This window comes from Chaetura pelagica, unplaced genomic scaffold (assembly GCF_000747805.2).
Source record: "Chaetura pelagica isolate M959 unplaced genomic scaffold, ChaPel_1.0 scaffold80, whole genome shotgun sequence".
Classification (NCBI taxonomy): domain Eukaryota; kingdom Metazoa; phylum Chordata; class Aves; order Apodiformes; family Apodidae; genus Chaetura; species Chaetura pelagica.
Genome location: NW_009951946.1, coordinates 728941 through 753742, shown reverse-complemented (window position 1 = coordinate 753742; position 24802 = coordinate 728941). Strand labels below are relative to the sequence as shown.

Genomic DNA, 24802 nt, shown 5'->3' with positions numbered 1-24802 from the left:
CAAGCCTGGCTCCTTTCCTTCTCCTATCTGTTCTTTTCCCCATGTATAAGTATAAGTTAGGGGCTGACCTGCTGAAAAGCAGCTCTGGGGAAAAAGACCTGGGAGTCATAGTGGACAACAGGCTGACCATGTGCCTCACAGCCAAGAGGACCAATGCCATTCTGGGCTGCATGAAGAAGAGTGTGGCTGGCAGGTCACCCTCCCCATCTACTCTGCCCTGGTGAGGTCTCACCTGGAGTACTGTCTGAAGTTCTGGGCTACCCAGTTCAAGAAGGACAAGGAACTACTGCAGAGAGTCCCTCACAGGGCCACTAAGATGATTAAGGGGCTGGATCATCTGCCAGATGAGATAAGGCTGAGAGAGATGGGTCTGTTTGGCTTAGAGAGAAAGAGGCTGAGGGAGGATCTCATTAATGTTTCACCTTTTTAGTGCAGAAGTTTCTTCTAATATCCAATCTAAACCTCCCCTGGCACAACTTGAGCCCATTTCCTCTTGTCTTGTTAATTGGGAGAAGAGACCAACCCCTACCTTGCTACAGCCTCCTGTCAGGTAGCTGTAGAGAGCAGTAAGGTCTCCCCTCAGCCTCCTTTATGTCCAGGCTAAATAACCCCAATTCCCTCAGCTGCTCCTGTGGGAGATCATTATGGACAGACACACAGAGATCAGTATGGTCAAGTGAATGCCATTTATTAAACACCCCAACCTTTCTTATATAGCCCCTTGCTATGTACCTGCACCCAAACCACTCTTGTCATTGGTCAATTGTCACAAACCCCCGCCTCACCCTAAACAGTGATGGGTTGTTAGCCTTACAGTACACAAATGCAGTCATGATTCTCCACCTCCACCTCCTGCTTCGACATCCCGGAGTTGTTTGCTTCGCTGGTCACTTTCTCTATTGGTGTCCTTGAAAACGTCCTTGCTTGGGGGCCCAGATGTTTTCAGTAAAGGCTGGATTGCTCACATGTCCATTGCTTGCTAGAAAGCCCTCTACACGCTCCTTGTTCTCCAGACATTTCACCAGCTTCACTGCCCTTCTCTGAACACGTTCCAGCACCTTGGTGTCTTTCTTGTAGTGGGAGGCCCGAAACTGAACACGGTATTCGAGGTGCAACCTCACCAGTGCCAAGTACCAGGGGACAATCACTTCCCTAGTCTTGCTGGCCATTATATTCCTGATACAAGCCAGGATGCTGTTGGTCTTCTTGGCCTCATGGGCATGCTGCTGGCTCATACTCAGCCAGCTGTCAACCAGCACCCCCAAGTCCTTTTCCACCAGGCAGCTTTGCAGCCACTCTTCCCCAAGCCTGTAGCATTGCCTGGGGTTGTTATGGCCCAAGTGCAGGACCTGGAATTTGGCCTTGTTGAACCTCATACAATTGGCCACGGCTCATCAATCCAGCCTGTCCAGGTCCTGCTGTAGAGCCTTCATACCCTCAGGCAGATCAACACTCCCACACAGCTTGGTGTCATCTGCAAACTTACTGAGGATGCACTCAATCCACTCATCCAGATAATTCATAAAGATAAAGAGAACTGGCCCCAACATAGCCCTGGGGAACACCACTTGTGACTGACTGCCAGCTAGATGTAACTCCATTCACCACAACTCTCTGGGCCCAGTCATAGACCAGTTCACTCTTTGCTGGGTAAAAAACTAACTGTAAGTCAGAAGTAGCCAGTTTATCCAGGAGAAGGCTATGGGAAACAGTGTCAACCTAACCTAAAGTCCAGGTAATTTGAGGCCTACTTTACTGAAAAAGCTTTGAACGTGTATTTCCCACACCTAGGGGTGGGGAGAAAGGGTTATGCCATGCCCAGTGAGCCATTATACTGCAGCATGTCCTTAGTGTTTCTCCTTTTAATACTGGTTTACACTGGGTGGAAACTGGATCACCCCCTTTACCTACTCATCAGGTGTCTGAAGTTGCCAAGTACAGAGATTTTCTCCCTTGTTCTCTTGTTGCTTGTCCTTTGTATCTTCCTTATGTCTTTTTTCCTTGCCTTTTAACACAGCAGAAGGCAGTGCGTATTTGTGGTAGGAACAGGCTATATAAACATTTCTCTTGAAAATATTGTTGCCTTTGTAAGATTTGGAGAGATGATTGGCTCTAAACAAACTCTGGGGACTTGTCGGCTTTCTACATCAGGGCATCCTCTGCTTGGCTGTTTTGCATACAGTGGCCTTCTCAAAGAGCATTAGACTAAAGTTTTATTTTTCTTACTTTTTCTCTTCTACAGTGAGAATGGTGAGAGAGAATGGTGATTTCAAAGGCTGTTGATAGGAAGGGAGGTGTCCTGGCACAGTTCTCTTCTGGGGCATCTGGAGCTTGTTGCAGAGCACAGTGAAAGCACATTCAGTTCCTCAGACAGAAACCAAATAGATATGTCTGAAAATTGTCCTGTCTGCATTGATTGCACCTTTCTTATCTGTAGAGGTTTTCAGTAGTACTGCCCTTCCTTCCATATTACTTTTAAAGCTGCCTACTTCCTTTAGTAAAAACAGTTCCTGAACCTTGAGGGAAGAAGTGTGTTGCTGTTCAACAGAAGCTATTAAAGAGCTGCTTTTAACATTAAGTAGCCAGTGGCTTTGGGACTGAATATAAGCAAAGCTAGTCCTTGGTGATTTAAAATTATTTTTCCCTTTTGCTATCCTGAACTTCCATATGAGTTGGAAATACCTTGCAGATAAATGTATAGCTGTGCATGGGGTATGAGGAAGTCTCTGTAGAACCTGTGTTTTTCTACTGCACTTGTATTCAATAAGGCAACAAGAACGTTGCTTGTACAGGCCATATCAAGGATGATAGTGTGAATAAGACCAATAACATCCCTTTGTAATAAACTCATCAGATTTAGTTATAAAGGAAATTTATAAAATTAGTACTGATCCTACCAATATACTAATGTTTAAATGAACTTCTGTTGATAGACAGCATCAAATCTAATTCAGCACTCAGACTTGAAAGATTGATGTAACAACTGCTAAATGGAAAAGAATATCCTGCCCCATTGAAGAGGTGGTTTTGATGCACATGCACTATTTGTTACATTTGTTAAAAGTATGCACTTAAACACAAGAGAGTGAAAAACTCTGAAGATCTTATAGCATTAATTACTTACTATATTATAATTAAAAGTTAATGACTGTTTGGATTATGATATATAAAATAATAGCCTCTTTCCAAACATCTTTTGGCAGTTCACATACTGAGTGGAATTTAGTTGCACATGTAATACAAAAGTTTTGCTGCAAGCTCTTTTATATTGCTATGCAATCAGTCTATCAGTTTGCTGTGTGGTGGACATGAGGAGAGTTCAGTCCTCATTACAGCACAGACCGTCCTCTGCTCCCCACCATCACTTGCTGCTGTAGCTCCCCGTGTACCTTAGCTCAGAGCCTTCCTTTGTCCCATGCTGTTCTTTGATGTGCACACTCTTAATAAATTTTATCTTTCTACACACGTATAATTGTAATTGGTTGAGAGTAGAAATAAATTCTGTTCAGAAGCATAATTAAATTTTAAAATCCTGTATTGCTTTTTAATATATTCTTTAAATAGAAAATAACAGAGCTCTTTTGTTGCTATGTGGAAAAGCCACTCAAAAGATGAAGCCAACTGATAATATAATGAAACAGTGAGCTACTTACATGCAGTGCAGATTGGTACTTAAAGAGGAGGTTTCTTGGGCTCTTTTAAATGATTGTATTGTAGGTAAAAGACAGATTGCTTTAGAAGTATTTGCACAAATTATTTTAAGTCAAAATACTTGTAATATGTAGGGGGGGTTGTTTTGTTTTTCACAGCTGTGCCATGTTTTAACATAGAGAAAAGGAAAATATTTTGGTCAAATTACTTATATTCTCCCTATTGGTTTTTGGGTTGGGTTGGTTTTGGTTGTTTATGGGTTTTGTTGCTTTTTTTTAAATTCAGGCAGTGTAAATATCTGTCTGTTGCTCTAGTCTGAGGAAAACCTGGATGAATACCTATGGATTTTGGAAAGTAACATGAATATTTTAGATTCTAGCAGTAGATGGCTCTCTTTTTATGATTTAACTCATTTTTAACTTAACCTGCATGCAAACCTTGTACTTGATAGTTTTTTGTAGAAGCTCACTGTATCTTTAGTGCAGAGATTGTTTCCTCTACCTACAGAAGCTAGAGTTCCCAAATGAGGATCACATGGGTAGTTTGATACGTTTTTAAGAAGGCACTTCATCTATAACATAGACAGGAAGAGTTTTGCAAGTTGTTTGTTGATGAAGGAATGCTTTGTCTTGTTAAGTTTTTGTCACAGACCAAATTATTAATGTGTAAATCATTTATGTTATACTTCCATGTGTTGTATTGTTTGCTTTGGCTTTTTACTTTTGTGCTAACTTAAACAGTTTTTTAAAGTAACTAACCTTTCTTTGTAAAAAAATGGCCTTCATATTGTTCATTATTTAAGTTATATCTGCAGGGTTTCGTGAGGTTTACTAATTATGTTCTGTAATGTGCTTAAATGAGAGGCTCTTTGCAAATGAAAATGAATTATCCTATCCACATCATATAATTGAAGATTCCAGCCTCAGATTGTAGGTAATATGGGCTTTCAAATATGTATGAAAAATAATGTAATTTCTTTAATCTATTTCATCATGCATATTATTCATTGGACAGTGCTTCTGTAGTAGGTTCTGTGGTTTGCAAACTACAGAATGTTGCTGGTTCTTGCTCCAAGCAGCATTAAAAAAACCAACAAAAAACAAACAACAAAAAACAATCAAACATAAATCACCCAGATAATTTAAACTTGACTGCTTTAATCTTATCTTTTTTAATTAATGTATAACAATATTAATTAGATATGGAAAGAAAGATTCCATATGCGTATGCTTTAATGAGAAAGAAATAGGAGGGTCATTTTCCTTTGTGAAGAGTGTGGGTAGAAAAGTGTACTGGAGCAAGACATGTAAGAGAAGAAAGTAATAAAAGGAGCAGATTGCAGAGAAGAACTAGTGATGAAATAAGAGGTGAGGTTTGGAAAGAGTAAGTACAGAAAAGGGACTCAAACAATTAAATGTTGATAGGTTGGAAGTTAAAGACAAAACAAGTGTGAACTTGTGAAACAGTTTTTAAACATGAAAATTACATCATCAAGTAGTAGGAGGAAAAAGGACTGTATCAACATAAATAGAGGGGATTAACTGCATTTCAGAAAGTGGAAGGTTGCTTTCTTTCCATGCCCAAAGTATGAACAAGAAATTATATGGTATTCGAAAGTGGGGGGGCTTTCTGTGCTGTTGCAGAAGAGGCTGTGCTTGAGCTTTCTGATACTTCATGTGTTTGCCCTGCAAGGGAGAAAAAGGAAGAGGAAAGAGGCAGAGAGAGCACTTGCATGCCTGCCTGGACAGAAAGGGGAGGTGGAGAGGAAAGAGCGACCAGCTGTCTGTTTTCAGTCGTCTTTGAATGATGTTACCTGATAGACTGTGAGCTAAAGACACAGGCAAAACTGAAGTGAGAGCTCAAAACATGACCGAAAGATCATCTTCCAAGAGATGACAAAAATTTTAACAGAATCATAAAATCATAAAATCATTCTGGTTGGAAGGGACCTTGAAGATCACAAAGTCCAAACATAACCTAAATCCCCCTACCATAACCTAATTTACCTGTTCAGTGCTTAAATCATGTTGCTAAGCACTGTATCTACATTTCTTTTAAGTACTTCCAGTGATGGTGACTCCACCACCTCCCTGGGCAGCCTGTTCCACTGTCCAACCAATCTTTCAGTAAAAAAATTATAATTCTTTCTAACAGCAGGGTGAGTTACCTGGCTGAAAGGTAACAGGGACAGGAGAGGTGATAATGATAGAAGCATATGTGAGAATTGCTTTTTTTCACTCTTTGCATAGAGGGTAATATAATGGAATTCTTTACGGTATAAGTGATTTGTAATAAAATTAAGGGAAGAGAGCATAATGACAGAAGGTAGTGACTTGCTGTTGAAATTGATGGGTAATTGGTAGCAGAGTTGGATGAGGTGGAAAAAATGAGATCAGAAATTAATTACTGGAAGTCATGATAGAGAAGAGATTCTTTTTGCAGGTAACCGGAACATGGTGACAGGGCAACTGAAGTTGTAGAAAGCCAGTGACTGCAGACAGAGCTCCAGGAAGGTAACACACAGTTTACAGGTGTGTGCATAGAAGTTCCAGGCATGGTAGTTATTGGAGGTGCCTGATGTTAGGTCCTGATCTGCTGAAGAAGTGCAATCAAAGACAACAGGCTTGACATGGTTGCAGAGACTGAAGGAGGTGTGCTTGAACAAAGACTGAAATGCTGTGGGAGGGGAGTAGGAAACCTAGACCCAAGTCATGAATCAGTGAGAGAAGGCAGCCTGGCCAAGAGATTCAGGAGTGGTTTTTTGCACAGTTGTTCTGACCTACCAAAAGATATTGGAGACAGAGCAGGGGATTCACAGAAGTTGAAGGGCATGTGATGTAATCATAGAAACCTGCAGGATCAAGAAATTGAAGTGGATAGAGTAGGAGTTTTATACTAGACCAGAAGGACATAGTGAATGGTAGTAAGCAATAGGACCAAAAATAGTTACAGAATCAAAGGGCTAGAAACCATTAGGGCAGGAGTTGGAGGCAAGATGAGTAGACACCTTTCACAGTAGGGGTTGGACTGCTGACATGTGAGGTTAGCAAGATTGCCAGATGCGAATGAGATACCCAGAGGAGGAAGGGATAAGGGTATAGGGTGGGGAAGAACCAGGTTTTATCTGCTTGAAAGGAGAAAAATAACAGGTACGGAGATCATTGCCACAACAATACATTAGCAAGAAACTAGCAGAGGGAGTAGGTGGGAACAAAACTGAGTGGAGGTCTTCGAGTGAGAGGTAGGAAGTGATGGAGAGGGAATAAGGTGACCACATGCAGGTGTATGTTAAAAATAGAACATGATGTGAGGAGGTAAAGAAATCTCCCTTTTTTTTTCTGCATTTGAAATTCCTAACTCATCAAGCCATGTAGAAGAACATGGGGGTGGATGGAAAAAAAAAAAGAATCGCAGAACAGCATGATCTGGGTATGCACTAAAAAAATATACAGAGGGAAGGGAAAAAAAAACAGAAGCTCTTAAATGTCTAGACTGTAAAGAACATAGTGGAAGAAAGGAGGGAGTGTTTGTAAAAAAATAAATAAATAAATTAGACATCCTGCAAAGTAACCTACTTTGGGTTTGAAGTGATCATTTATCTATGTGGCTAGGAGGAGCCACTGGCATTGCAGCAATTTAGCAGAGCTCAGAAAGGGATGGAGAAAGATCCTGAGGTCTGCATAGACAAGAAGGAGTTAATGCTTGTCGAGCATTATTCTTATACAAATTAAGTCCAGAGCACAGCAGCAGCCTCACCAGCAGGAGCAGATGCTAGGCAGTGATGCAACCTGTGTTATTTACTTAGGCCTCTGTAGTGACCTCAGTGGCTTGCAGACAAAGGATACTCATCTCTGGAGGTAAGTGGCATGCTGATACCTTCTTTATTCAGTCCTTTTTATTTTATTGCAAAAAAGCTCCTGTAATCACTTTGTGTGGAGCAACAGTGGAACTGTATTTTTAGCATGGTTTCAGGAGGAGGGGAAAAAGAGCCTCCAAAGATCTGATTCAGGTTTGGTTTCTGTTTTTGTACCAATAAAACCAGGAACGTTTAGAAGCCATGATGCGGCGGTCCCTTGAACGCAGCCAGCAGCTGGAACAGAAGCAGAAGCGATGGTCGTGGGGAGGAGCACTGGCTGCAGGCTCAGGAGGGAGAGATGGTAAGTGAAACAGGCTGCCTGCATTGCAGATCTTGAAGTGCAAAATGCATGAGGTTGTTGAGATGGTAAAGATGATGCATTTTATAGTTAGGGTGGGTCTGTAGGGGCTACTGTCTTGGGGTGTGAATAAATGCTTTGTAACTGCTTGCCAGGCTTCCTTTCTCTATTACCCTCTGGGGAAGAAAGGTCACTCCTAACTTTAGGAATGCAAATAATTTTAATAGAGTAACCAGAATCTCTTTGGAGGATGCTAAATACTAAAATAAAAATGTATGCTCTCTGTCCCTGATTCTCTTCCCCCACATTGTCTTCCCATGCACACAGTTAGCAAATACAATATTCACCAAAGGACTGAGTGCTTTCTAAGCCTTGCCAAAGATTATTAGTTTTTGACTGGTACTTCTAAAAACCTGATAAGAATTTCTAGATGACTATTCAGCATGTGCAGTTTAAAATAGGGTTTTTTTCCCCCACACATACTTTTTTGTTGCTGCTCTTTTTTATTTGGCTTCAAAATAAATTCTTTTTATTACATTATCAGTCATGTACTGCTTTTATATTTCAAAAAAGATGCATGTTTTCTGTTTTAAATAATAGAATTTGTTTAAATTTGTCAGGTTTGAAACTGTTGTTACGGGGAAGAATATCCATGTTTGGGTGATGATGAAATATCACAGTTATACTCTTTTAAAAAGTGTGTAAATATACTTAACTCCTAAAAGGCAAACTCTGTTTCACATCATAGTTTTCATGGTTTGCCATCCTAAAAGCCAGGAAATTAAATATATATGACAATAAAAGAAATATTTTATACTTTGAGAAAGAAACCAGTTTGTCTTTGTGAGGGAGTTTATGCTTAATTCCACCTCCCCCAATTTACTCAGTGATTTCTTTCACCTCTTTTTGCTCTGATTTCTCTGCTGTGTAGGTGAATCAGAAAATACCCCACCCCCTGTTCTAGGTTTAGCTGCCAACACCCTTCCTCCAGACCCTGTGACCTCTACTGCTCCTGCTGATTCCTTCAATGGTATTTCAGAGAATCACAGTACCATTGTGTCTCGTTTATAACTGTTTTAATCACTGTATTCCATCCACTGATCTCGTCCTTCCTGACCACTGTTTTCTTATTATTTCAGTCTGGTACTCTACAGCATTACCCTCAGTGATGTGGACCAAATGTCTTTTTAATTTCTTTTTAATTTTTCCATGGTGGAGCAGTGCATGCCTCACATTCTAGCACAGTAGAGGCATTTCATGGTTTTCTCACCAGCTGTAGACTTTTACCACTCAGATTGTCATCTCTGTTAATTCTGTGGGCACTCTATGTTTGTGTGTGTGTAAATATAATAAAACATATATTTGACAGTTCTAATGGACGTGCACAGGTGCAGGTGCTGTTTAAAAAAAAGTGCAGTTGCACAGTAAGAGAAAATGCGTTATGGAGATGGTGTTTCAACAAACCAATCCTCTTTTCCATCTCAAGGGCCCTTTTTTTTCATATTTTAAGAGCAAGCAAATTTGGTGTAGAGAGCCATGCTATGTTTTCAGCCTCCTGGAGTGGATTTTGGCCCAGCTGCTGTTTCTAACAAACTCAAGTGGTTGACTTTGTTTAGGCAGTTGTGTTTTGTGTTCTTTTATATTGTTCACTTATTTTTTGTTTTGTTTTTAATTATTATTTCAATAATAGGCTGTGAAGTAGATGAGTCCTTCAAAATTAAGAATTAATTATGTATAGGTTTTCAAATTTTGATTGCAAATGTACTTGGCATTTTGAAAATGTAACACAGCCTGTGCTTTTAAGAACTACCTTCCTTCTCACCCCCTAAAGGAGGAGCTAGGTTTGCATATTACTCCTGCAGAATGCACTATAAATGTTGTTCTGCTCAAAATCTCACAGAGCTATTATTTCTGTGCAAACAGATTCAAATTCTTGCATTAATTGCTGCTCATGTAACAAAAAATGTGTTGCAGCATACTGGCATTGTACCTGTTTTTTAAAAAAAGTAAATGTAAGTAATGTAATTGTTTAGTAGAGGGAGCCAAATCTTACGGACCCCACTGAGGCAACATTTTGATGGATATAGTAAGGAATACAGTAGAAAGGGACTGCAGAATTAGGGCCACATATATGTCTGTAGCTGGCAAGATTTTTGGTTTTGAAAGAAATGAAAGTCAAATTTAAGTATCTATGCTTTTAGCTTCTGAGCATTGTGTGGTGATCATTGTATACCAGGACACTGTAGTAATACTATATTAACATTTTTTTGGTAATTCAGTTGAATAAATGACAAGGTAGGAAATAGCTATTGTGTCAAACTTTGTGAAACAGCATTTCAGAGGAAAAATAAAAGCACTTGGGGTAGTACCAAGAAGGTTTCTTTTTTTTTTTTTTTTCTGAAATATGTTTTTTAATTCTCAAGCAGAAAAAGATAAAGCCTAATGGCTGGTGCCAGGTCAATCATTAATACAGTGATTTTTCGTTGTGTGAACACATGAATGTTAGTTATTTCATTTTTGTAGTAGAATAATACCTGGGATGTACCCCAGCTTTTCCAGACTGAAAGTAAAGGGAAGGAGGAATGGAGATGAGGAGTTCAGAGTTGTCATGTGTGCAGTTTCTTTTCTTTAGCTAACTTTCTGCTTGTGCTGATATTGAATATCTTGTATCACAGTGGCTTCGCTCATTTAGACCTGATATATAAGTACTTGCCCATGGCAGTTCAAAGACAGGCTGTCGTAAAATTGGAACATTAAATTCCCAAGCAGAAAAGTTGCATCCCAAGGCACGTTTTGTAAAGTGCTGGTCCTCCAGCTGTCAGCAAGAGCTTGCCTCGTGCCTTATCCAGTAGTGTGATCAGTGGCAAGGGCCAGGAGTACAAATGCAAGGTTAGTTTTTGGGAGTTGATTGACACTGTGATGCGAATACAAATATCTTCAATGCGTCTCTCTGCAGCATGTGACAAACTTTCAGCTTCTACAATGAATCTGCCAAAGCAAATGGAATCACCCATCAGTAAGCGCCTCTCCTCCTCCACAGCGGCCATAACACATTCCCCTGACAGAGGCAAGTGAATATGGTGGTCTCCTACCAGCATTAACTCTCCTTCTGCTTAAAGCACTTCTTGTCCATATAGCTGTGTAACTTCCTTATGTCTATTATTCCAAAGAACCCAAACATCTGGGGGGGTGTAAGTGAATACAAGAAGATCTGTAGCCAGTCCCAAGACCTTGCTGCCGTGCTGGAGAGCCTAGGCCAGTGACAAACACTGTGGGTTTTTTTTTACTGATTCTTTTTCAGTTTTTGATACTCCAGCAAATGGGGTTTTGAGTACATGTGGCAACTGCAGCCATTTTCTATAACTGTTACAGCTTGTGCTCTTCTAGGCAAATAATGAAAAACAAGCAAACCAAACATGTGGCTTGACAATAAACGTGGGATGTACTGTGGGCACAAGTACATCTAGTGAACCACCTGGGAAACGTCAATCTGGTGACCAGAGTTGTAGAGCCCTTTAATTTGATCTGAAACCCTGATCCATCAGAGGCTCAGCCAAAGATGGTGATCCTATGGGATTAGTGGTTACTAAACACTACAGAGAGGACTGGCAGGTTTACCCCACTGTGAACTCTTTGGAATTTTTTTGTTTATTTTTCATGTCTTTTTTCTATCCCACCCACCAACCCCTGCCTTTTTTTGAACTCTAATGTGAAAATAATTAACTGAAATAAGTTATAATGAAGGCTTATTTCTAGAATTAATAGAGAAGGTAAATTTACTGTAGTTTCTGAATTGCATAATGAAGGCTCATCAGTAGCTTAGAGGTTATTATGATGTGGATATATATATATATGCATGTAATAGGAGCATCTATAAATACCTTTCTTACGTAGTTGATGCTTGTATTTATGGATTGGGAAGTAATGCAGGCATATTGTACAAATAAGACTTATATAATGCAGTGAGACTGCATAATTTAAATGCAGTCCCAGAGTGGTTTTCATACTAGTGAGTAGCTGTGCTGTTATACTAAATGTTTCACCTTTTCTACTGGGGAAAAACATAAACCTTTTTCAGGCTGAGTCGGGAAAGCAACCATTTTGCATAACAGAACATGAGTCTGTGTAAGAACAAAATGCAACATGAGTCGGGAAAGCAACCATTTTGCATAACAGGAGTCTGTGTAAGAACAAAATGCAACGCAGTCATAACCTTACTATATTTATTGTACAGATAGGAAAATAGTTTAAAATTATTGAGAAACTAGAAACCTTTTTCTCACAGGGAATGAAAATTATCTTTAAATATTTACATCTTAAACACATCAAGTGTGTTTTGGTTTTTTTTTCATTTTATCATTCCATCATTTTGTTTCAGTTACTGTAACATTTTATTTCTTTACATTTTAAATTTTATTTTATTTGCTCCCATCCTTCAGCTCACCGCATGCATCTTAGTCCAATGGAAAACTTTATTGTTTCTCGACTGCTGACTCCCACACAGTCATCTTTAGCCAGAAGCAGAAGTACATTAATGCTTTCTGAGCAGAACAATAATCCAGGTAAAAATGTGAATTACTCACTTTGAAACCGATAAGGTATGGTTTTGGTTGCATTTGAGTAGTTGGTTAAAGAAATGGAGTACTATAGACCAAATTACAGTTTACATGGTAGTTCAAAATCAACAATGAACTATGTACATGATAATAGTGTATTTAAAAGCTTGAAAAATCACATCATGTCACTTGTCTTGTTCTAAATGTCCTTCTAAAAAGACCATGGTTTAAAAAAAAACAAACATCAACAAAAATTAATTTAAGAAAATCACTCAGGCCTAAGCCAATAGAAAACTGAATTTATTCACTTAAGAAACAGTTTTTAGGCCAGCGTGTGACACCTCTCAGGGGCTCTCTTTGATATAATAATGTAATCCCCTTTCATACCAAAATAGTATGTAGAAAAAAAATCCCAGTGCACCATTTGAGCCTTAATTATTTTTACTAGGGTTCCAGTTCTTTGTGGATAAATTACTTTTTTGCCTTTAGCTGTGTGACTGTATGTGTATTTGTGTGTGTACACACATATAATCTGATACTCACTTAGAGGAAAAAACAGAAACACTGGTAGAAAGATGTCAGTTCCAGAAACTATTGATCCTTAAGAAACTAAAAATTGGGGGTAATAGTTACTATTCCTATCTGTAAATGGTGCTCTAATAAACCCTTATTTAGCAAACATCTACAAAGCTAGTGTTTTCAGTCCTGCTTGTACTTAGGCAAGTGCCTGACTTCCAAAGTAGTCCCTCCTTATAAACCTATACCTAGTGTTTGCTGAAACAAAGACAAAAGTTGAACAGCTTTTTTAAACTTCTATTTAAAAAAGGAAAAAGAAGAAAAGAAACAAACAAAAAAAAAACCAAAACAAAATGACAAAAAAAAACAACACTAAGAAAAAAACAAAGCAAAGGAAAAGACAAAAAAACCACCCTGAAACCTCACTCTGAAATGCCTGTCTACAAAAGGAAGCAAGAACTTCTTTTCAGGATAAAACTGGTTAGGCACTCTAGGACTGGTCATCTTGTGATCAGTATCTTCATATGGCATGGTTGAAATAGGCTTGAATCCTGCATCTGTGTTTTTAATACAAAGCTATGCAAAAATTAATTACAAAGTAAGCCTGCTTTCCTTTGTGCAGTGCTCCTTGGTTGCAGGGCATAGGGGCATTGGCAGCGAATGGCTCTGAAATTACTTCCCTTGTTTCTACAGTATAAGCAGCATCTGTCGGAAGCAGAAATGGTGCCATCCAGCACCTGACCCATGAGAAAATTTCCAGTTTACTTTAACTGCTCAGGGATCAGTCAACTTGAAATTAGATCAGTATATTCTGCTTAAAATGTTGAGACAAATTGCTGGGACCACCTACAGATGTCGTTTTCTCTGTTGTATTTGATATTGAAGGAATCAAGAGGGTCTTTGTGTTTCCCCACTCATTTTGTTTGTAAACTTGCAGCTTTATGTCTCTATTCATTGCAGGATCCTTAAAGTAGCATGCTGGTATGTTTGATAAGGCTGTAATTTGGTCTACAGATTGCTTTTTCCCCTCAGCTGAACCAGGAGTGCTGATTCTGGGAACAGCTCTCTGAATCAACATCCTCTTGTCTTTTCCCCAGAGGGGCAATCAAGCTGTAGCACAGGTTCCAAACAGCATCAATAATCAGAGTGGCCATTGATGCTTTTGGCAGTAATTGCCAGCAAAAGGGTTGAGGGTCATATCTCCCATTTGTAGTCTACTTCTCTCTGTAGAAGTAAATTCCTGAACAAGGAGGATAGTTCTTCCTTTTCAAGAGCTCATACTGTGCCTCATGTCATTGTGTTTGGGTCAACGTTGCATTTTCTGTAAGCTTAGAAATGAGGAGTCTCAATTTAAGACTCCTTCTCTAGTGCAATGTAATATTACTGTTACTCTCAGTCAAGATACTGAGGCAAACAGTTGTCATTCAACACTTTTTTCCTTTTTTTTTTCCTTTTTTTTTTTTTTTTCAATTAAGGTAATACTTATCTTAAGCAGCATTGAAGTTTCTGAATATTTTTCTTAATATTCACTGAACTTCTCCCAACTAGCTGGAAGGTCAGTCAAAGAATACACAGGTCCAGTTGAACTTTAAAAGCATACAAAAATGTGTCATGAGAAATTTTATAGGACTGCCCCAATTAAAAAAAAAAAAAAAGTAAAAGGAATATTAATTCCTTTACATTTGAGCATGATTACTGCTTTTGCAAAGTCAATATCCTTCCTGACTTAAGTTGAATAAGGAAAGAAACACACTGTCACATAATTACAATTAGTATCTGTCTTATTAATAAGGCATATACTCTGTTAGTTGTTCTGTATGTATGTTAAAGTTTCATCTTAGAAGGCATAAGAACAAAACCAGGAGTAAAATATCCAATTTTTTAAAAAATCCTTTTCATATTGCAGATAAAGAAAAAATAACCAGAAAGAGTTACCGTGTCAGCTGTATAATGCATGTGTTGCACTCAGTGATATCTACCACAAATAGCAATAACTGAAATACCTACAGCAGCATTTAGTTTAGGTTTTGATTTGTGGTTTGTTTGTTGTTTTATTTTGTTTTTTAATTTTAAGTATTATTGTAAAAAGCATTTAACATATTTAGGATTCTTTGTCATGTTTAGGCTTTAAAAACAATTATTTTTTTTTAATTTCCTTGGTTTCGGCCACCTTTCCTGTTTTGCAGTATTTGTTCTAAAGTCACCCAACTGGAATAGTTGAATGACTCTATTTATTATATGCAAAGGAAGCTGGACTTTTCAGAACTGAACAAAATCACAGTCATAGTCAGATGTTTCAAAATGTGTATGAGTAAGAAAGTGGTATTCTAGAGATAATTTTCAAAAAATAATATTAAAAATCCTATAAAATGTTCCTTTCAGTTGAGGCATTTTTAGTAAACGTGGGACCGTGCTGAATGTGTTATATAATGCCATCTTTTGAAACACTCTTATAAAAACCTGTGACCATTATAACATAAAAGTATGCTGTTTTCTCCTCTCCTTTACTTCCTCTGTCTGTGCTCCCTTTTGCTCTTGCTATTGTACTATAACTCTTTAGTATTCCATATCTGTCCTCGTGTAGCACCAGCTAGTCCTCTTAAATCTCCCTACAAGCCTTCCCCCACCCGAAGCACCGACAGAAAGAAGGCAACTTCACCTTCCACTTCCGATGCCATGAAAGGAGCGGCTGTAGCTGAAGTTACTCAGGTGGGTTTGCAGCCGTTCTGAGTTCACCTCTGGGTAAACTGGTAGGGCTTCTGGTTTGTATCTTTCCCTTCACATTCATAAAAAGCAAAACACTACCCCTGTTGTGAGAAACAGCAACAGGAAAGTAAGCTTCGAAGGCATCTGTTGCTTTTGTCTTCCTGTTTAGCAACATTTTTGTATCTTCCTCCTCCTGGGAATCAATGTTGAGTGTGGGTATTTGGAGCAGCAACACTGTTTTTTTCTGGCACTAAAATGTTTCTGGACTTGTCGGTGACTTCTGGGAATGAGGATTGCAAATAGAATCTCTCTATTAAGGATGACTATAAGTCAATCCAGTCTTGATGGTAAATTAGCAAGCTTCATGTATTTTGGAAACTTGCCAAGTGTATTGACATTGCCTCTTCTTTTATACCAGTTGCTTAAGTCTTTCTGTGGACATCTTTTATGCTGTTTGCTTAAAAGTTGCATTATTGATCCTCTCTAGTCTCCAGAAAAGCAAAGGCACTCAGTCGACTCAGTGCAGAGCATGTTTTAGACATTTTTTTTCTGGAGCTGTAAAATTCACACAAGGTCCTGTGTCTTGTAATAGTTAATAGTAGGGAAATTCATGCCATAAAAATTAGGTGCAAGGGAGAGGACCCAAGCTGCAAGCTAAAGATTTGTATAGTGTCTGTCTTAGGTGTGATTCCCAGTGTTACATCCAGCAGCATTTCTGCAAGATGCCTGAGTGCACTGCTGACCATGTCTAAGAGCTGTTGCAGGAGCATTTAGATGACTTTGAAAACTCCACCCAGTGCTCCCTCCCCTCCCAAAAACTCTTGGAGAGGCTCTGAAGTGATGTTACTTATCTGCTACTTATATACTATGTCCCTGCAAGACAAGGGGAAGGGGAATTATGTCTGTGACAGGTAAAAACTATTGCACCTCAGTTGTAAGCTGGTGTTTAAAAACCTTTTATCTTAAATGTATGTCATACAAGTCAGTTTATATGCCTTCTAGTTAATAAAACTATCAAATATATTTTGGGGGTATTGGACCTAATTATGGAAACTAAAATTAATTGTGCTTCCTAGACGGAGAAGATAAAGAAAGAGAAGCGACCAACAACACCTGGTTCATCATCTGGTATGGGATCTCCCTTAAGAAGGTCTGATTCTCCTGCTGCCACATCCAGAAGATCTGCATCACCTGCAACGCCTAAGTATGCTTTTCTTATTAGTGGTCTAAATGCTTCTTATGACCTATAAAAAAAGACAAAGGTTCTTGAGAAGCTGTCTTTGAACTGTTGTGTAAAATCTAGTTAATTTTAGTTATACATATGCACATATACAGGTAGAGAGAGATGTATATGAACAGATATATTATATGGAAAATTGTGTTAGTCGTCACTAGAGACACTTTTCTGCCTTTTCTCAGTCTTTTGAAATTATCACAGTGCATTTCATAATACACATGAAGTTTAATAAAACTCTTTTTTAAGCAGGCTTTTGTTTTATTTGATTTTGAAGAATTTCTGCCTAATGTGAAGAAATGCACAGAACATGAATACTAACTAGAAATTCCAGCATTTAAAATATGCATTAACTATTGCTGGCATGACTATCTGGTTCTAGAAATATACTTAAGTATGTGTCATCTAAACCATTGGTTTTGATCTTTGCTTATTTGCAGACCTCTGTGGGTTTGTTGCTTCTGGGTTTTGATGTTGTTCTGTTTCATGCTGAGTTGTGAACCTATAACATATCTGGGCTTACTGGCAATTGTGTTGCTCTTAGTTGTATTTTGCAGACACCCAAAACTGTAGTCTGTGTACCACAGCTTGTGACTCTCAAGTCTAAGCAAATGTGTCTTTAGCTTTCTTAGAACAGGACATTAAGTCTGGCAGAATTCTCTGCAGTATTGCAGAAGTACAATAATTGTGGTCTGCAGTAGTTCTCTGATAATTATTTTTTGTTTGGTTGGTTTGTGTTGTGGTTTTTTTCCCTTAGACCCTATTCTTGAGTCTCACTTCTGTCCTGAAAATCATCTCCTTTTGTCTGATTTTGGTTTTGGTTTTTAAATCTGAACCTGGCCATATTCCAGACCAATCTTGATGATCCCCTTTCTGACAAATTTCTTCCACTTTGAAAACTAGCTGGTGTTTCTTTTCTATTTCAGCTCTGAGTGCATAGACCTTTAGCAGAGGATGATTTTGTATGTGAATGTGGTGTTAGACAAAATACAGGCAACCCTCTGACTCTAGGCATTCTTTCTGTTTAGACCTGGCCTTGTGTACTACTGGGAAATTGCCATCCTTGGTTCATATTACAGGGCCACAAATGCTCGAACTTTCAGCATTTATATATACATGTTGTCAGATTCTGAAATATGTAAATTTTGTGACTACTTGAATGATACAAAATGTTAATGACAATTAGCTTTTTTCATTAGAGTTTTAAGCAGATTGTTGTTTAGTGGCACTCCAAAATTTAGAGAGAAAAGTTTGAGCTATATAAGAGAATATTATTCTGCAAATGCTGATATTCTCTGTTCAGAATCCATCTTTCAGTTCAGTTAGCCAGTATAGAAGACATATCAAGAGACAAATTTAATTAAGTAAAATTATTGGTGGGACATGGATTGCTAACAGTGATACACTTCTTGATGGGCAGACATTTAAAAGGTTGGTACAGTTCATCATAGAGAAATCTGGGGAAAAAAGTGAGAAAGATTTTGTGAAACAGACGTTTAGTCCTTCATGGAAAGAGGTGTGCCCAGTCTTAGTTTGTAGCCCTAAGGTTAGGCAACAATGGAGACTTTTTTCCCCAGAAGTGCAAATGATAATAACCTTTTTACAGTAAAAGGTTTTCATGTCTATAAGGAACATAGACTACTGTATTCAGAAGAAGCAGAGGCTGTATTGAGGAATTAAGAAGCCTGCTGGTGGGTTTCTCTGTGATTGTGAGCCACAGTCGTTATCCTTTTTTTCTTTTCTCCCTCCCTCCCTCCCTCCCTCCCTCCCTCCCTCCCTCTCTTTCTCAGGAGAATCTGATTCTGACTACTACTAGAGATGTATTACTGAGCATTTAATCTTAACATGGCCCAATTAGAACATGCTCCTTGACTTTATGAGAGATACAGCAAATAGAGTTTAAATCCATGCTTATTACTGTTGTGCAGAGAGACAGTTCTGCTTCAGAAAACTTAAAGCTTCCCCTCAGAAGTTTAAAACAAAGTTTAAAAAGGCATTCTGATCACCATATTATTATTATATAAAGGTACACATTTCTTCATACAACTCAAATACCAGATAATGATCTGGCTGGTCAGTGGTTTTAAGTATAGGCAGACAGGCTTTTGGAACCTTCCTTTAGGCTGCATAGTCTTATCTTTTCATTTAAAATTAACTGTGAAACTTAGGTATAATTGTAATGAGTCTAAATATGTAGACAAATACTCATTCTCATTGCAAACCTGGCAATGTTCTACACATGTAATCTTTCTCCTTCCAGCACACCACATGGCCAAAAAAAATACCTGGAAGAAATAAGAATGCCTGTTGTACAGCATGAGTACTTAGTGATCCTACACAGCACGTTAACTTGGGAAGCTATTAAGAAAAAAGTATGGTCAGTTATTTAGATCATAATTAGCTGTATGCGTTTTTCTTCTTTAAAGTATCTGACTTGACATTCAAGTTTTCTTGATATTGTTCTAGTTACCAGTTCTTCAGTCATCATCTTGGTTTGTGAATGGTAGCGGCTTTTCTTCTTTATATGTTACTGCATTATTTGTCAATTAAATAGCTCTTTTTATTAGGGTAAAGTAACTGAAATAGGCTCAAAAAAGACAATGAAAATCCAACCTCAAGAGAGACAGTGATTAATGGCAGATTAGATTTGCAGTAATTACATAAGAATAATACCAATTTTTGAATGTGCACATTCTCCTGAGAAAAAAAAGCAGCCCAAAACAAAACATCCAAGACAAAATCAGTGAACAAATATAGATCTGAAAAGGAGAAAAGGGGGGAAAAATTGAAATACAATGAACAAAAATGAAAAGCAAGAAAGGAATTCAAAGCTTGAAGATTATTTGAAAAAATAACTAGATCATGAAACATTGCACAACAAAGAAATCTGAAACTATTGCTTTGAATACAGTGTGGATCAGTTGACAAAGTTGAAAGGTAATGGATTAGAGAGGTGGGATAATTGAGAAATTGTATTTTTACTTTTGCTATCAGATAATGATTGTGTAAAGTGCTGCTGTTCTTCAGGTCTTTCACAAGATCAATAATACTAGGTTTTTTGGTGATTTTTTTTTAATGCTTTGTCTTCAAAGATCTATACATTAATCTTTTTATTCTTGCAGTATCCCTCAGAGAGTAGTTAAATGTCCTATCTTATAGATTGACAAAGCAATAAAGCCTGTGTCCTTCACGTGTCTTTGGGTAAATAGTCCTTTTGAAATCAATGGGACCTGACTGAATCAAGGAGGTAGGAGTTATTTTTAAGTATCTTCAGATAAGCATATCAATGCAGATAGTAGAAGTTAGTGAATAAAAATTGAAAGCTCTGACAAGTCTCAGTGTTACATTATTTTGCCAAAGCATTACCTCCTAAGAGTAGGAAAAAGGGGCAGAGGGAGAGGGAATAGGGACTGCAGTGCTGCTGGGGGATGATTCCTGGTTCATTTCTAGTTCCCAGTCTGTGTCACTGTCCTTTGCTCACAGTTTCACTAACCGAACGTGTAACTTAGTGGTTCTTCTGGGCAACATCTCACTACAGCCACTGGGACAGACTTTGGCATCAGAAATGCATATGCTCAATCAAATTGCAGAATACTGATGAAATATAAGGTAGAGTAGTACAAAAAAAAGTTTAAAAGTTTTAGAAATGATCTATTAGAAAGGTATCTACATGCAGGGAATTCCTCACAGAAGTAGCTTCTGTGTCCCTCAGTGACCTGGTTTTAGATTTTATTTGGTATGTGCTACATTTACTACTCTTAATGTTTGTTTTCCTTGGAAAGATAAGAACAATGGGTAAAATGTTGGATCAAGACTATTCTGAGAGTGGGTTTTTTTTCAGTAGCTAGGTAGGGAATGGGCCAATTAAAGATTTTGAAAACATCTGTAATAAAGCAGCTATCAAAATATTAATTCTGTAGACCACTGCTGAGTTTGTCCTCTTTTAAGAAATATAAAAAAGAAATTAATCAGTTCCTTGCTAGAAAAGATCACAACTAAGACTTAAAGAAAACTGCTTTTTTTTGAAAATATCACAGAGAACAGGGCAAAAATGTCAGAACCCAGGAACAGCTTGTAATCAGAGCAATCCCAGAAAGCAGGCTTGAGAACATGCAAGTCTTTGGTGTGATTTCAGCAGGGCTTTTGTTGAAATAATAGGGACATAGGAAAAAAAGTAATGCAGGTCTGGTATTGCTGCAGATTTCTCACTGAAAGTGAGCCTTCTGAACTGCTGTAACCAATGACCTGTCACGTACCTGATTTTTCAAGAAAGCTTTGCAAGCTGTTCTCTCCCTTGCTGTTTATGGATAAAATTGGATGTGATCTCTGACTCCTGTGCTCCATGTGCTTTATTTTCTATGCTTCCAAAAATAAGCTCAGAACCCCTCTTGAGCTCTTCCTGTGATATTTTTCTGCAGTGTGGGTGATCCCTCTTTCAATTAAATAAAAGCTATTGTGATTAAAGGACCACTGGATCCTCAAACCTGACAGAGGTTCTTGCAGTGCATGTACGGACCATGATGAAAATGGCTTCTTACAAGCTGCTGCCTCCATGTCAACACAGGGTGATTAGGTGGGAAAACTAAGGCCTCCTGGAGGGAGGAAGATGCTTCCTGTACTTCTGTATTGTCCTGTAAAATCTAGTAGCCGAGATGAGCCACGTGTCAGACAACTGACATGACCCTTCTTGGCTTTCAGGGAGCTGTCATCTTAATTCTGTGATTCTCATCAGGCACACTTCTGTGTTTCCACATTCTTACCAGAGTTTCAATAGATCCCTTTTCTTTCCTCCCGAAGTAAAAATAAAACTTTTTTAAACCTAAGCAGACCCCTGTGCAGGTGATTATACATTATCCCTTAATCATCCCATCTTCACAGTCAAGTTTGGCCCTTTCTGGTGAAAAGCAGCATCATTTAAAATACTATCAGAAGAACTGGTTTTTTTCCAGTAACGGTTTTGCAAGTGTTTAGGAATGCTGAAGATGCTAAGTTGACAATACATTTTAAATACAAGGGGAAATCAGTGTTCATTTAATACTTTCTACTTGCATCCAGTAAATTATTTCAAATTTGTGGAAAAAAAAATAATAAAAATTATTCCTGATGAGCGTTCTCGGCTTTTCACTCTTCACGCTGCACTGTTGTTGTCCTTGCAGTCATCTGTTTTATAAAGGCTTCTCTTTTTAGTTACTTTAAAACAAGCAAAGCTCTGCTCATTTTGTGTTCTGGCTAAAGAGTTGTAGGGAGAAATTCTGTAGGGCTAAGGGTTCACAGACACAGTACTTAAAGAATAGATTCAGCACATTTCTAGTCCAACAGGTAAGTTGCACAGCCAGTCTGCTCTAATTCTTATGCAGTGCTAGATACGTACCTCTCATTACTAGACTCCTTCCTACCTCTTTCATTTGATTGTCATGTCTTTATTAGAGAACAATTACTTTTGTGGTCATACTGAAAATGACTCAAGGTTAGTTATGTGACTGTTTTACTCCTGCTGCCACAAGAAGTTAAATAAAAAGCATTGCAGCAGATGTGTGGTGAAGTTGGAAATGTAGACCAAAGAGAAGGAAGGGACTGTGCTTTGAAGAAGTGCCTGATTTGCAAAAACATCCTCTGTGCTGCAGAGAAGAATAAGAAAGGTTGTTTCTCTTTTATTTACACTTTATATTTTATGAAATGCAATTGGAAATTACCGTAATGATGAGGCACATACAAGAGACAAGTATGTAGGTGAAGTCTTGAAATCTCTGCCTTTGTCTTTAGGAGTACCTGGGAATCCTTCTATATCCCAAAAGAAAAACTAAAGACAGTCCTAAAAACAGATTTGGTCAATATCATTTGATGGTTTTATCATCATGGTTTTTTAAAAGAGCTGGAAACAGAATTACCTGCCTGCGTCTTCCAAAGCCTGTTTCTGTCAGGGAGTAGCAGGAGACGGTTGCCCTGCAAGGCAGGGTGAGTCAGGAGTTGTGGGTGGTAGCAGGGCAGACAAGGACAGGGACTTAACCTGCAGGACTCCATTCCACAGACGACAAAAGAAGTGATGATAGTGACCAAGGTCAACCAAGAGTCCAGTAATGGCCAGCAAAGGCCTTAAGGAGGCAGGTCCAAAGACAAGCCAGGACATCCAGTCCGAATGAGCAGGTCAGGAGGTCAGGTACAGGGATACATACAGCTTAGCTTAGGCAAGGACCAAGGGCAAGGATCTGAGCTGACAGGGAGCTTCTGGGCCTACAGGCAGAGAGTACCTGAGCTGAACTTCAAATTTGGTTGGGTGCTACTGTTTCACCAGCTCAAGGGCTTTTGGAGTCTGTGATGGCTTTTTAATAGGAACAAGAGAGTATGGGTGGTGCAGTACTGTGCAGTCTTTTTGTCCTCCCTGTATTCTGGTGTCTCAGTCTTCCAAATGCAGCATAGTATGATGGGAAAGTACCCTTTTTTTCTCCTGAATTCTTGAATTTGGGGGGGCGGGGGAGCGGAGTTGAAAGACTTAATTTTTATTGTCTGCCCTGTAATATGTATGCTGTTTCAGTTATAATAATCTCTGGCCATACAATACTATTGCTAGATCTATAAAAATGATTCCACTCCAGTCCATTAATTTTCAACCATCACCCCTGTTTTTCATGCTTGTGGTCTTCTAGAATGAGTGTTTAGTCCAGAAAGCATGTTACAGTATATGAAACTCTATACTGTGTAGATTGAAAAAGTGATTAGGGATAATACATTTGTATGATAATTATAGAACCATAAGGAAGGGTAAAGTTGTATGTGTAATGTTTACTTTAATGTAAGCTTATTTCTTCCAATGGGACTCACATAAATCATTATTTTAAGATTGTAATCTCTTTACTTCCCATAGCACTTAGTCACACAGCCCAGCCTTTCTTGATGTTTAAAGTATTCAGTGCTAGTTACTGGTGTTACGTAATTAATGAGTGATGTTTGTGTGTAGTTTAATGTTTCCTCATAATCTGTTCTCTTTATTGTGCACTTATTTTCAGTGAATATCAAGTACCTTATTCTCTTCCACTTTCCCAGAACTTACTTCAAGGTTATCGTTTCACCTAAAACATGCAACAGGCAAATGACCTGCTGGCTTTATTGCTGCTCTGTGTTGCCATCACAAGTACAGCCATATAAGAGGTGGTATGGGCTGAGTTTTGAGCCTTGAGTCTGTTGTGTTGGTGCTAGTTAAAGCTCTAAGTGAAACAAAGGAGTTGATGGTACAGTGGCTTGGCCAGTTCTCAGCTTTACCTTGGTATATAGTAATATTTGGTGCTATTTTAGAAAATCTGGTACTACTAGAAAAAGGCCATGTTTGAGAAGCCAGTATCCAGATGAAAGCAGCACACTGGGACTCATTATAATTGCTGCAGACAGAAAGCAGCCATAGCTCTGCTTTAAATGCTGAGAAGAGCTACTGAACACAGTAATGCTGACAAATTTGTTATGAAATGGCCATTCCTAAAATAATCTCTTTCCTACAACTTGAACATTATTATTGGTCTTTTTAAATGAGAATTTTCTGTAATCGTTTGTACTTGCATGTCAGTTCCCAGTTCTGATTGCCTGCATCTAGGTGGTTTCTATGCAGTATTGTGCAAAACAACTGATACTCATATGTAGCCAGAGAAAAGAAAGAAAGAGTTTGATTCCAAGCTGCATAATGTATGGCCTGTTATGTGTTTTTGTTTTACCTCATCAGGACAGTCACAAAGACTTATCCTCAGTCTCCTAAAAATGCCAAACAATATCCTGGTTCTCCTGTGAAGCATCGTGCCACTTCCAATCTCAATCAGGAAACTCCTAAAAAGAAAGCAGACAAGGAGAAGGAGAATGTCAGCCAGCAGAAATCCCCAGGAGCACGCACTGAGGAGGTGGGCCAGGTGGCTTCTGAGAAGCACGTGCCTTCTGCAGGGAAGACTGAAAATAGTGAAGGTGAGGCTCACTGCAAGAATAAATGGCAAGTTATTGGGCATTCC

At 38.5% G+C, this 24802-nt stretch overlaps 1 protein-coding gene across 1 annotated transcript in view; it reads left to right on the top strand.

Annotated features, from left to right (window-relative positions):
• Positions 1-24802, top strand: part of MAP7D2 (MAP7 domain containing 2) — a 110004-nt gene that overhangs the window by 76447 nt on the left and 8755 nt on the right. Inside the window, exons 4-9 of the mRNA XM_009997262.1 lie at positions 7694-7808; positions 8737-8835; positions 10762-10872; positions 15462-15586; positions 16660-16787; positions 24526-24758. Coding sequence (XP_009995564.1) covers positions 7694-7808; positions 8737-8835; positions 10762-10872; positions 15462-15586; positions 16660-16787; positions 24526-24758 — 811 coding nt within the window. The remainder of the gene's footprint in view (positions 1-7693; positions 7809-8736; positions 8836-10761; positions 10873-15461; positions 15587-16659; positions 16788-24525; positions 24759-24802) is intronic.